Here is a 14354-nt window from a genome sequence, read left to right on the forward strand (position 1 = left end):
ACTTTGGAAATGTCATTAAGATCTTCTCAATTCCTTCACTAGGTAAATGAGAGAATTGAATTGAATTATAATTTCTCTTGCTATGTGAGTATCCATAGCAGTACATAAGATGATTTAGGTAGTATACTGATGAGCCTTTTTTTAATAGTTATTTATTTCTATATATGAACAAACATGTAAATAGTGCATCAAGCTTCTGCTTTCACAGATAGTTTTGCTTAGCTTAAGACTAAATTTATTAAAGAAAAAAGGAGAATTCATTTAAAGAATGTTATCAAATAAATCATAGTAAAGGCCATAATTTGTTATCATAAACATTTTAAAATTTTTATTTTATTGAAGCGTAGTGGATTTACAATGTTGTGTTAATTTCCATTGTTCAGCAAAGTGATTCAGTTACACATATATATATATACATTCTTTTTCCTCTTCTTTTCCATTATGGTTTATCACAGGATACTGAATATAGTTCCCTGTGCTATACAGTAGGACCTTGTTGTTTATCCATCCTACGTATAATAGTTTGCATCTGCCAACCCCAAACTCCCAATCCATCCCTCCCCCACTTCCCTTCCCCTTGGCAACCACAAGTCTGTTCTCTGTGTCTGCGTTATCACAGACATTTTTAAGGTTGGGTGTGACTAAGGTCAGAAAACACATGGATGTATGCTCTCTCAGCTTCCTTTACATTTCTATCCCCCTGTAATTATTTTTTCTCTTTCTCTATTTTTTTTTTTTTTTTTTTTTTTTGCAGTACGCGGGCCTCTCCCGTTGTGGAGCACAGGCTCCGGATGCGCAGGCTCAGCGACCATGGCTCACGGGGCCAGCCGCTCCGCGGCATGTGGGATCTTCCCGGACCGGGGCACGAACCCGTGTCTCCTGAATCAGCAGGCGGACTCTTAACCACTGTGCCACTAGGGAAGCCCTTTTCTCTTTATCTTTAAGCAATATGGTCTTGTAGTAGAAATTTTCTACTGACGATAGCATTATGGTATCCAGAACAATGTTGTCAGCTTGCCCAAGCGATCATTCACCCAGATCGTATTGAATGGAAGTTTCATAGACAGTTAGCTCTTTATGTGAGTCACTTAGTTCACTAGTGTTATACACATAATTTAGTTCCGTTTTGTTTTTCTTTGATGTGATTTCAGGTCGGGTGTTGACAGAAAGAATGTTCAAACATCTTCAGAAATGGTTTGTCACTCACTTTCTTGGGCGTCCTGCACGAAGAGCAAGGCTGGTCTCCAAAGATGGAAGGTGTAACATCGAATTTGGCAACGTAGAGGCACAGTCGAGGCTGATATTCTTTGTGGACATCTGGACGACTGTGCTGGACCTCAAGTGGAGATACAAAATGACCATCTTCATCACAGTCTTCTTGGGGAGCTGGTTCTTCTTTGGCCTCCTGTGGTATGCGGTCGCCTACATTCACAAAGATCTCCCTGAGTTCCATCCTTCCACCAACCACACCCCTTGTGTGGAGCACATTAATGGCCTGACCTCAGCTTTTCTGTTTTCTCTGGAAACACAAGTGACCATTGGCTATGGATTCAGGTGTGTGACGGAACAGTGTGGCACTGCCATTTTTCTGCTTATCTTCCAGTCTATCCTTGGAGTCATCATCAATTCTTTCATGTGTGGTGCCATTTTAGCCAAGATCTCCCGACCCAAAAAACGTGCCAAGACCATTACTTTCAGCAAGAATGCAGTGATCAGTAAGCGGGGTGGGAAGCTCTGTCTCTTGATCCGAGTGGCTAATCTTCGGAAGAGCCTCCTTATTGGCAGTCACATATACGGAAAGCTTCTGAAGACCACCATCACTCCTGAAGGAGAGACCATTATTTTGGATCAGATCAATATCAACTTTGTGGTTGACGCAGGGAATGAAAATTTATTTTTCATCTCCCCACTGACAATTTACCATGTCATTGACCACACTAGCCCCTTCTTCCACATGGCAGCAGAAACCCTTCCCCAGCAGGACTTTGAATTAGTGGTGTTTTTAGATGGCACAGTGGAATCAACCAGTGCTACCTGTCAAGTCCGGACATCCTATGTCCCAGAAGAGGTGCTCTGGGGCTATCGTTTTGCTCCCATAGTGTCCAAGACCAAGGAAGGGAAATACCGAGTAGATTTCCATAACTTTAGCAAAACAGTGGAAGTGGAGACGCCTCACTGTGCCATGTGCCTTTATAATGAGAAACATGCTCAAGCCAGGATGAAGAGAGGCTATGACAACCCCAACTTCATCTTGTCCGAAGTCAGTGAAACAGACGACACCAAAATGTAACAGTGGCTTTTCAACACGAGTAGAGCAAAATCTCGAAGATACCTAGTGACTAGAAACATTATGGAGCAATCAAGAATTTGGGGGTATGACAGTGGGACCAGAGCCTTTAAAATCTCCCTGCACAATGTCCCTGAGCCCCATAACCATGATCCTACAAGACATATAGCTCTACAAGGCAACTGCATGAGAACATGAAATGGGTTTATAGGAAACTGGAATATGGGAGCCATAGCAGCTCACATAAAATCTTGAATAGGATTATTTGAAATCATGCAGTGTTGATGGGAACAGACAAAAATCATTGAAAGCCTCATGGGCAGACCAAATGAGATCTTTTAAAGAGTCTTCCCAAAGAAGATATAAGCTTTAGATAGGATCAGGGAAAAACGATATTCTTATTTTGGTTCTACTGATAAGAAAGAAGCCACGTTTATTTTAACATTGGCTTGTATCAAAGGAAAAATTGTCTCCTGAATTGGGGGAGATGAACCAATCAAAGTAATAAGAAAAGACGGATGCACAGTGAACATTTGTGAGGCTCTGGCCTTCTCCAGCCCTGGTTGTTGGTGCTTTCATCCAAGTCTGGGTCATGCTGTGTTTCCAGAGGAGCAAGGGGGAGGCTTGGCCCATGGACTCCACATCTCTACATACAGGAGAGGAGCACAGGGCCCAGCCTGCTCGACGGCACCTCCAGAGCCTGTGGCCAAGCTGGGTGTTGGCACAAGGACATTTAGACAGAGGCTAAATCACCACTCTAGAATCTCAATGAACACTTTCCTGCAAGAAAGAATGTTTGATTTGAAAATGAGGGGTGATATTTCTTCCAATTTGTGTTAGATGGGATAAGGGGCTTCAAATCTGTTAAAACAGTACTTCCTGATCTTCCAAGAAGGCAGTGAGGAGTTTGAAGGAGCAAAGACAGTTTAGAAGGGAAAATACTGTTAATGCTTCTGAGAAAAATATATCTTGTGTTTTTCACCCGAGGGTTTTTAACTGAAATGCTATTTCTAAAGGAGAAGTATGAAAGGGAAGGGAATGGGATATGACCCCACAGTAAGGAAAGTGCTAGGTCTTCCTTCCTCTGAGGGGCAACACCACATCTTCATCAAACAGACCAATGTAATATAAGGATTGATCTGCAGGGGAAGGTTTTACTGTGAATGTCTTGTTCAGTTTCCTGCTTACGTTATTTTGAATGTATTCTCGAAAAGATGGTACCCAAAGCTGCTTAGGAATCAAAATGTTTTCAGTGTGTTGATTAATACATTAAATCTCTGAAACTGTGATGTAAGTTTGTCTTGAATCCAGCGTGCCTAGGAGGACACGACCTCGGGTACAGATGTGCCCCATCCCACGCAGCCCCATCAAAACATTCCGGTGTGAGTCTAGGCACGTAGTCATGGATACGAATGACTTTGTTTTTGCAGGCCTGGGGTTGAGTTTGTACAGATACACACACACACTCTGGTCCTTCCGACAAAAATGAGTGAGGAGCCTGATGGGTTCAGAGTTGCGCACTTTGTCCGTGGCCATAACAGTGGACACAGTGGGACCACGTGGGAGATTACTCTGTGCATGTAAGTGTGTTGGCATCGCCATTTAATCTGCTGACAAAGCTAAAGGAAATCAGGTGTAACAAGCTTGAGGGAGCTGGAATTCTCTGCTGGCCCATTGTCGTGAGGGTTTATGACTCTGTAGTGTCTTTATAGATGGAAGGGTCAGAAGACATGCCTTCTAGTCTGTTCTGTTCCTTTTAGCAGATGTTGGGGGATGCTGGTAGTGAAGTGATCATAGGCAATCCATTCCTCTTGATCATTAAGAGAGCAGGACAACCGGAATCTTTGCGAATGGCCTTTCTTTCTGGGTTATTCGTTGGAAGACATCTGCTTCCAAATATTCCTTTATTAGGATTGAGGTATTCTGCCCTTTGAAGTCTACTTTTTAATGCAAATTCCCATTGAAGCTTTAGCATCTGTTAACATACTTACATCCAACAAAGCCCCGAGGAAATGAGGCCCTGCAGGCATCATCCAATGGTCCTAAGGGGTGGCTGGAACCCCAAAGCAGCATAAGAACTCTGGACATTTGGAGAGAAAGGGTTACCACAGGCATAGGAGCTCAGTGAGTAAATAAATTAAATGGAAAACAGAAGGTTCCAGAAGGCCAGCTTGCCTATAGTTTAATGCCAGTGCTAAAGGCAGGCTTTTTATTCCAATGTGGTAAAAGCATTCCCACCAGGACATGATCACATAGGCACTGCTACTGCTACAGGTGTGCCATATAATTCTATTTACTGATTTACCCATTTTTTAAAGCAATTCAACATTTCTTATTCCTTTCAAGAAAAACTGCATCTCATGATGCTTCACCATATTCAGAGTTTCCCTTGGTACTGATTCCTCTTGAATGGGCTCTTTAGCTCTGTTGCTCTGAGGTTTTGACTTGGAGAGTCTGATTCTGGTTTAAACTTCCAAGACTTAGGTTGGCTCAAGCTCCAGTATTTAGAGTTAAGATGTGGGACACTGTCTAAAAATTTATTCCTCAAGACAGAAAAGGTGGAAGGAAAAGATCCTAAGCTACCAGATCTAAGGAGTGAGATGCTCAGCTCATCTGTCTGTTTTCATGGACAGTAAAGAACTTCCCTGGTAGATCGTGGGGACCGTTGAGGAGGTGTCTTCCCTCGAGACTTTTCATAAAACGGGAGATGGGCCCTCCACAGGGTGACTGCAAGTAGCGCAGGGCCTGTCCCCTGTCCAGAGCAAACGTGATGAAAACCTCGGATGCCCAGAATGCAAATGAAGCCCTGGCCCCGCCCCCGGGCCGTTGTCCTCCCCATTCCAGGAAGTGTATGTCAATCAAAGCTTGACAGGGGAGATAGAGCATTTTATTTTGGAAGCCAGAAGTTTGAGAACAATGACTGGAATTTCCTCTTTCTGTCCAGCAAGGGCTGTTTGTCACTGGGGAGATAAAAGTCCAGGGGTAGGGAATAAAGGTTATCGGGATCTGCGCCACACAGAGCCCGCGTTGGGGGGCGCCGCGGGAGGAGGGGTTACGGAGGAAATCTATTTCAATGCCTGTCATTAAGTTTCCATTAAAAGAACATTCAGTTAGGAATTCAAAAATAATTTAATCTCCCCAGCCAGATGCACCCAGCTGGACTCCTTGGAGCTGAGCCCTGCAGAGAGGGAGACCTTGCATGGGGGCTGCGGGGGCGAGGGACGGGTGTGGGCCCTTCTGCATCTCCATCCCAAGCATCCTCCACCGCCCTGGATGTCCTAGAGGCCGGGAGCATCTTTCAGGCGAGTGAGGAACCCCAAGTTTCTCTTGTGCTATAGTAGGAGAAGCTTCCTCTAGGGCTACTTACTGACTTCTTACTATGTCTGAAGTCCTGTTTAAAGCATTTCGTATGCACTACCTAATTTTATTTTCCCAATGGTCCTGTGAGGTACTATCATTCCTCCTATTTTTCACCCGAGGCAGCTCAGGTAAGGAACTTGTCCAGAGTCACTAGCTAGTTAGTGGCAGGGCTGGGACTCAAACCCACATCTGTCTAGAAAGCTTATGGGTTTAAAATCATTCATGTCTACCTCCTCGAACATGGATCACCCTCTGGGAGGACCCACCAGGGCTGCCAGGCATTTACCTGGATCCCATGGATAGTCAGCACCCATTCCTGGTCCCGTCTCATGCTTTGGGAGAAACCCCTCACTGCTTGGCACAGGGTAGAGCCCCTGGCCAGTGCTTAGTAAACATCTTTGGACTTGCCTATTCTGGGGAGACTGGTATTTCCTATATCTGCATATACCTTAAATATCTGTACTAATTAGATATACGTTGGTTTATTTCAATCTCTCGGTAAACCTTCTTTTGAGGGAGAGACAGATATATTTGTTTTGACAGATGGGGAAATGGAGCCTTGGGTAACCCTGGAGAGCAGTGTTCATATTCTGTATTCACCTCTGTGTACCTATAGCACCAATACACTGCCTCACATAGTCAATAAATGGGTTTTGAATCAGTAAATGAATGAATGATTTGCTCAAGACAACATGGGTAATAGTGGCTTTCAACCCACATCTGCCCAAAGAACTTTTGGCTAAGCTACATTATTCACTAACAGAGGGTCCGTGACAAATAACTTCATCGAATCTCAGTTTCCTTATTTGTTAAAGGGAGCTTTGAAACAGGGTTAGGAGAGGATTAGATGAAATAATCGATGGAAAAATTCCTTTGTAAAAAGTAAATGACTTTTGACATGGCAAAGTGGGGTAGGAGCATGGGTTTGAAGCCAAGAGCACTGGTCCCTGGGGTGGACTCCCGGCCACCTGATGCTTCATGGGCAAAGGAGGAAGGGACCTGGTTGGGGCAGTGACAAAGATCAAAGGTCTCCTGAATACTGCATAGGCCATGAGTTGGGGGAATCTGAGTAGAATCCTGGTACCTTGGGCTTCATTTCAATCCAGTGGGTGTTCATTGAGGGCCTCCTGTGAGTCAGGCACTGGGGATGCAAGAATGAGGATGCAAGGATGGTTCCTGTCACTGTGATAAAGGATCCTGAGGGGCTTAAACCAGCCTGGGGGACCAGAGCTAAATCAGAGAAGTGCTGATTGTAGAGAAAGTAATTTTTTGCCTTATGAAATACGCATATAATAGTTTCCAAAAAATGGCATTGACATTACTGCTAACAAGAAGACTATTGATTATGGATTTATAATTATTGGGAATTTAAAAAAATCTTTATAATATATCCTACTGGGATGTACAGTCAACAAACTGCTGTAAAGTCACTTGAGGGAGTTCCTTTCTCTATGTGACCATGCAGCAATCTGACATAGAATTAGGTCCCTTTGTCTCAGCTTATTTCCAAGGATGAGAGCTTGCTTATTGTTTTCACTGTTTTCTTTGGTTAATCGTGCAAAGTACGGTTCTATGGTTTCAAAATCATAGAACCAGATTTAGAAAACTCATTTCTATTCCTGTGGCCTCTCCTTTCCCTTCCTCTTATATCAAGGTAGCCATTCTCATTAGTTTTATCATGATTCTATTTCTTTTTGAAAAATATAAGCAATATACATATATTTATATCCCCCCATTCTTACAGAAAAGGTAGCATTCTAGAAACACTGTTCACTTAACGATACCTCCTGCAGATTACTGTGTAAGGACCATTGTTGATAGATAATTCCAACACCTGTGGGCTCTCCACCCCACTTGCCTTCATTGGCTTTGCTGTAGTTGCTGGGATCTTGCTCCAGAGGCCCCCTGCTCTGCTGTTATGAGCCTGAGAGATCATGGCTGTGCCTGTTTTGCATTCCTCTCCCATTGCAGAGCGCCTGCAGGGCTTACCCTGCTTGGGAATGAGCTGGATTCTCAGAACCAGGGTTCTCAGTGGGAGCTGATCTGCCTGAACTAGCAGCTCTTTAAGGATGAAAACTTCCTGGAATTTTGGCTGGTGAGAAAGTCAGAACAGGTGTCCTCAAGAGAAACAGCGTCACTGCGGTACCTGGTCTAGGGTCTCTGCTAGGAAGAGGGGGCTTCATTCCCAGGGCTTCTGGGTCATCACCTTCTGATGAGGATCCAGGCACCCTTTGGGAGATGGAGGTCATAGAACCCACCACTGTATGTGAAATTTTGTGCATAGGTATTAAAATTGAATTCAATGAGTTAAATAAATAAGATGCTACAATTGAAGTATGAAGAAAATGTTGAGGGGGCCAGAGGAAGGGGAAGGCTTCCCAGAGGAGGTGGCAGCCAAGCTGGGCTTAGTGGATGGGTAAGATTCAAAATAGGGAAAGGGGTAGGCTAGAGGGCTGAACACCAGCTGCACACACGTCCCAGACTCATGGAAGAACAGGATGTACATTTGCTTGCGTCTCCTGGGAGGTGATGTGGTGTTTCCATGGCCACAGCATCGGCACAGGAGGGAAGCATCGCTCTGTGGTCAGAGGAGCCGGAGGCTTGGTGCTGCCCTGAGGCTGCATCCTGGATCTATCAGTCAACCACTGGAGCCCTTGCAGGGCAATGACATGATTAAATGTGTGCTTTAGGTATCTATCTCTGGTGTTGGTATTCAGGATGGAGTGGAGAAATTAGAAGCAGAAGTTCGCTTTTGGGGGCTGGGGAGGAGAGTGTTAGCATTCCCATTTCCCAGGAGGGGAAACCTGCTCAGAGAGCACATGACTTGGCCAGGTCACTAGTGATGCAGCGGGAAGGTGGGGCAAGGGCCCTGGGCTTCTGCTTTCGAGTCGGTCAGGGCTCTTTCCTGGGGCCACCCACAGACCTCACACCTGGGGGTCACCTTTCCTGAAGGAAAGCTCAGCAGGAAGGTGGCAGCCAAGGTCAGCGGGACTGCTCACCAGGACCAGAGGGAGTGAGCCTGGGGAATGGAGAAGCACATCCTTGAACTGGTTCCTTGGGGACACAGAGGTCACATGCATCTACCATGGCGCTGAACAGCCAAGGAGTCTGGGAAGGTGAGAGGCTTGTCCACGTCCCAGAGGTGACTTTCTCTGTCCCAGTGACATGAAAAGTAAGCGATTCACTGATGTGTGGGCTCTGGACCACCAGCACTGTTGGTTTTAGTTGAATTCAAAGTGGCGGTGAGAGACCACAATGATCCTGACGGCTTTCTCACTTCCCCATGTCGCTGGTGGTGGCCACATACAACCTGAGCCTGGGACTGCCTCTGAAGGACACGCCCTGCTGGCAGCATGGAAGAAAAGATGGAGGTGATGAAGAACAGAAGTGAAGGCAGGAAGTCCAGTGTGAAGTTCAGGGCCTTGGAAGACAGACACACTTGGGCAAATGCAGCTTTCCCCATTGGCTGTGTGGTCTAAAACTAGTTCTTAACCTTTCTGAGCCACTTTTAAAGATTTAAAATTTTTTCTATATTTTTAAATTAATTTTCATTGGAGTATAGTTGATTTACATGAACCACTTCTTAAAAAATCGTAAATAATGATAATCCCTCTTTTAGAGGGTCACTGTAAGTACAACAGTATGAAATAATACATAATGAAGTAGTATGTAAAGCACCCAGCACAGAGCCTGATACAGCCTCACAGTAGATGGTAGCTTGAGTGATGCTACAGCCAAGGAGATGATTCTGATGATGAAGGCAAGGTGGGAAGGTGAGTCTGGCCCTGTGGTTGGTCCCATACTGTGCCTTATGCCCTCGGCCTGAGCACCTCCCTTTGCTTTCTAGTCCCAGCCTTGATCTTAACCTGAGACAAAATAACTCACCTTCCTTCCATCACTGCTTCTGCTTCTGCTGCAAATGCACCAAATCCTAGAAGCTTAGCGGTGAAAAGGCCCTATGGAAACCCTGACTAACCCTGTCATCTCTTACAGGTGGAGAGACAAGTGGGTCCTGGAAGGAGATGGCTTATTCCGTGTGTCTTCATGGATCTCGGAAAGCACTGGTTTGACCTGGCCTGTGCTTTAGACACTCCATCAGGTGACCAGGGGAGTAGAAACATAAAGAAGATGTGGCACATATATACAATGGAATATTACTCAGCCATAAAAAGAAACGAAATTGAGTTATTTGTAGTGAGGTGGATGGACCTAGAGTCTGTCATACAGAGTGAAGTAAGTCAGAAAGAGAAAGACAAATACTGTATGCTAACACATATATACGGAATGTAAGAAAAAAAAATGTCATGAAGAACCTAGGGGTAAGACAGGAATAAAGACACAGACCTACTAGAGAATGGACTTGAGGATATGGGAAGGGGGAAGTGTAAGCTGTGACGAAGTGAGAGAGTGGTATGGACATATATACACTACCAAATGTAAAATAGATAGCTAGTGGGAAGCAGCCGCATAGCACAGGGAGATCAGCTTTGTGACCACCTAGAGGGGTGGGATAGGGAGGGTGGGAGGGAGACGCAAGAGGGAAGGGATATGGGAACAGATGTATATGTATAACTGATTCACTTTGTTATAAAGCAGAAACTAACACACCATTGTAAAGCAATTATACTCCAATAAAGATGTTAAAAAAGAAAAAAAAAAAAAGATATTACGGACTTACCTGGAAAGGAAGGTGAGAGGGAGGGTAATCTACACAAGCCGTCAGTCGTAAGCAAGCTGGCACCTTACGTTAGTGCCTCTGGCCAGCAGGTGGCGCCATCCACTTCCAGATCACGAAAGTGAAAGTGGTCTGAAGTCCGCCTCCAACTGTGAGGCAGGCGGTGGAGAGAGGGCTTCCGCAGACCCGGCAAGCTCTTTAATAGCCATTATGTTGTTTAAATATTTAACAGAGAGACATAAATATCTGGGTCATCTAATCATTACTGGGCTGATAAAACAACGGTGGAAGACTTTGGAAAAATAAATATGATATCAATGTAGAAGTTTATAACTCTAGAGAGGGTATGGTGGCAGAAGAGACACTTGTTACTTTATTAAGAGGCTCCTAGAGTGCAGGAGCTTTCCATTTTCTCTACAACAAGCTGCAATAATATTATTATCCCCATCTTATGGGTGAGAAGACTGAGGCTCAGATAGGTTAAGATACTTGCCCAAGGTGGCTAGTGAGGGCAGAGCTGGTATTCAACATTTATAGCTTACTCTTTTTTTTTTTTTTCAGTACGCGGGCCTCTCACTGTCGCGGCCTCTCCCGTTGCGGAGCACAGGCTCCAGACGCACAGGCTCAGCGGCCATAGCTCACGGGCCCAGCCGCTCCGCGGCATGTGGGATCCTCCCGGACCGGGACACGAACCCATGTCCCCTGCATCGGCAGGTGGACTCTCAACCACTGTGCCACCAGGGAAGCTTACTCATTTAATCCTCATAACTACCTTAGGAGGAGTAGGAAAAACCCACCCATGCAAGCACAGGTCATGCTGTGTCAAAATTCACGGCTTTCCACCAAAAACAGTCCAACTCCTGTCTCCTGGTCAGGGCCCAATCCTGACCCTTCTAGTTGCTTTCTTATGAATTTGGTGCGTCACTTACTCTCTCTGAGTCTTAGCTTTGTCATCTGTAAGATGTGGATTATAACCACACAAGGCTATGGAGATCAATTGGGGAAACACAGGGTTCATTTGAAAGCAAAATTCTATTTTATGGCATTATTTTTACTGCAGACACCTAATGGCTTAATTCACATAAAGACGTACACAAGGCCATTTGTCACAGGATTATTTGTAGTGAAGAAAGTCCTCTGCGTACCACAACAGGGAGATGGCGTTAGTGCTGTGTGGACCAGAATAAGGTGAGATGCTATGCTGCTTTCAACAAACATTTGGGTACACGGCGGAGTCCTGGGGCATGCTGGAAAACGAAATGCACTGGGAGTGCCATGGAGCTCAGATTCCAGAGACAGCCGACAGGAGACACAGTTGTCAAAGGAGAGACCAGGCACAAGGGGTCTTAACCTTGTCAGGGGCACCAAGGAGGGCTGCCTGAGGAGCAGACATCAAGGTGAAGCCTGAGGCCTAAGGAAGAGTTAGTCAGATGATGGGGGCAGGGTAAGGAAGGATCATGGGGCGGGCAGTGCTCCAGGAATACACCACTATGCGTTACAAATCACATTTAACAAGCATAATGATTATAGACAGTGGTCTCAAAAATGTCACATGAAAGAAGTATGAACCCAAAATGATAAAATTAAATTTTATAAAAATTGTTTAATTAAATTAAAAAAATAAAACTTGAAATATATTTTTAAAACATACAATTTTGTTGCATATATACACATATGTGTACATACACGTGAAAGAAGACTCAGAAGTAACCCAAATCCATTCACTCACTCATTCATTCATTCATCAAATGTGTTTGGAAGGCCTGCAGTTCTGAGACTGCTGAGGGCAGGGGGGATACACAGTGAGGAAGATGGTCAAGGGCTTCACCTTTACGGACCTACTTTCTAACGGAGGGAGGCGGAAAATAACAGTACATGCATACCTTTAAGAAAATTTCACATAATCATACAGGTCACAGGGAACATTCAGGAGGGTCAGGACTCAGAATGACTGGATGGGAGGAAGATGCTTTAGACAGAGTGGGGACGGAAGACCTCTCCCAGGAGCTAACACTGAGAAATGGCCGATGGTAAGGAGCCAGCTACGCAAAGATATGGGAGGAGAATATTCTAGGCCAGTGGTCCTCAACCTGTGGCACACAGGCATCACCTGGGGAGCTTCAAAAAATGCCAATGCTCGCCACCACTGACCCCCAGATTCTGACTTAATTCCTTAAGGGTACAGCCTGGCATTAGGACTTTTCAATCTTTCACAGGGATTTTTACAAGCTTTCCTGGTGACACTAATATACGCTGAGGCTGAGAACCTCTAGACTAGGTGGAAGCAAGTATAAGTGATGCGCGTGATTATCTGATCTTCTTTGGGTGGTGCCATAATGGTCATTTTCATTGTCTTTTTTTTTTTTTTTTTTTTTTTGCGGTACACGGGCCTCTCACTGTCGTGGCCTCTCCCGTCGCGGAGCACAGGCTCAGCGGCCATGGCTCACGGGCCCAGCCACTCCACAGCGTGTGGGATCTTCCCAGACCGGGGCACGAACCCCTGTCCCCTGCATCGGCAGGCAGACTCTCAACCACTGCGCCACCAGGGAAGCCCCATTGTCATTTTTTAATATTCTGTATTCTACAGATTTCCTTTTAAGCCAAGCATTTCTTTCATAATAATTTTAAACAAAAGATAACTTAGACAACAAACTAGTGAATATAACAAAAAAAGAGAAGCAGACTCACAGATATAGAGAACAGACTAGTGGTTGCCAGTGGGGCGAGGGAAGGGAGAAGGGGGAAGATAGGGGTAGGGGATTGAGATGCACAAGCTATTATGGACAAAATAAGCTACAGGGAATTATTGTGCAGCGCAGGGAATATAGCCAATATTTTATAATAACTATAAATGGAGTATAACCTTTAAAAATTGTGAATCATTGTACTGTACACCTGTAACTTATATAATATTGTACATCAACTATACTTCATTTAAAAAAAGATAACTTAGGACTTCCCTGGTGGCGCAGTGGTTGAGAGTCCGCCTGCCGATGCAGGGGATACAGGTTCATGCCCCAGTCTGGGAAGATCCCGCATGCCGCGGAGCGGCTGGGCCCGTGAGCCATGGCCGCTGAGCCTGCGCGTCTGGAGCCTGTGCTCCGCGACGGGAGAGGCCACAACAGTGAGAGGCCCACGTACCGCAAAAAAAAAAAAAAAAAAAAAAAAAAAATAGAGATAATACATTGTAGTATCTAGGAATCTAGGTAAAGATCTAGGCCTGGACTGGATCTAGGAAATTTGAATTCTAGCTGCTGCTGAACGAATAAATAGCAGTACGGTCTTGGGCAAATTCCGTTACCTCTCCGTGCCTCAAGTTTTGCACAGCTCTAGAACGAATGCTATAATTTCATGATTCTAGGAACTGGAGTTCTGAATGAGGAAGAACTAGCAGACACCTGAACAGTTAGAAACCCGACTTCATGCGAGGGAAGGTCTGCAAATAAGAGCCAACGCTAAACTTCCAGCTGTGGAGAATCTTATCAGATGCTTCTTTTGTTTTTTCATGTAGGTTTCATGGGAACTTCATTTCAGTTGTTTTCTTATGTCGGCTCTTAAGGAAGCACAAAAGGATGAACCATGCCCTTCTCTTTATCCCGTTTCTCCCGGCATGACCTCACTCGGCTACCCACCCCGTCACAGCTCCACCCCAGTGCTTTTGAGGCCCTGGTTAGAATCGTCCAAGGCCAGCTGGCAAAGTGCCTTCTATTCGGCCTCCCATCTTTGGCAAGACTCTACCCCATTTCCCAGGATCATTCTCTTGCTTCTTTTACTTTCCCCCCACAAAGAACACGAGCCTCAGGAGTTGGGCACTCAGGCTCTTCCCCAGCCATGCCACATTTTTAAGAACTTCATCATGGCAAGGTGAAGAGGAAGGAAAGGCAGGCGACATTGTTTGTTTACTGTTCTGCTTCCTGGTTTCGTTCTGGTTGTGGTCAAAGTCACCAGGATGTGGGGCTCACCCCCCGCTGTGTGGTCATGATTTCTGCTAACTCAGAGGACAGCCAGGCTCTGCCGTGGGCAGAGCCCAGA

General features: G+C 45.2%; 1 protein-coding gene across 1 annotated transcript; it reads left to right on the forward strand.

The window, feature by feature from the left end:
* Window positions 1-1171: 1171 nt before the first annotated feature.
* On the forward strand, window positions 1172-2290 carry KCNJ1 (potassium inwardly rectifying channel subfamily J member 1; the record flags this gene model as incomplete). Its single annotated transcript, XM_079708938.1, has 1 exon — window positions 1172-2290. The coding sequence occupies one exon, from the start codon at window positions 1172-1174 to the stop codon at window positions 2288-2290; it is 1119 nt and encodes a 372-aa protein (XP_079565064.1).
* Window positions 2291-14354: the final 12064 nt, after the last annotated feature.

This window comes from Hyperoodon ampullatus, assembly GCF_949752795.1.
Source record: "Hyperoodon ampullatus genome assembly, chromosome: 7".
Classification (NCBI taxonomy): Eukaryota; Metazoa; Chordata; class Mammalia; order Artiodactyla; family Ziphiidae; genus Hyperoodon; species Hyperoodon ampullatus.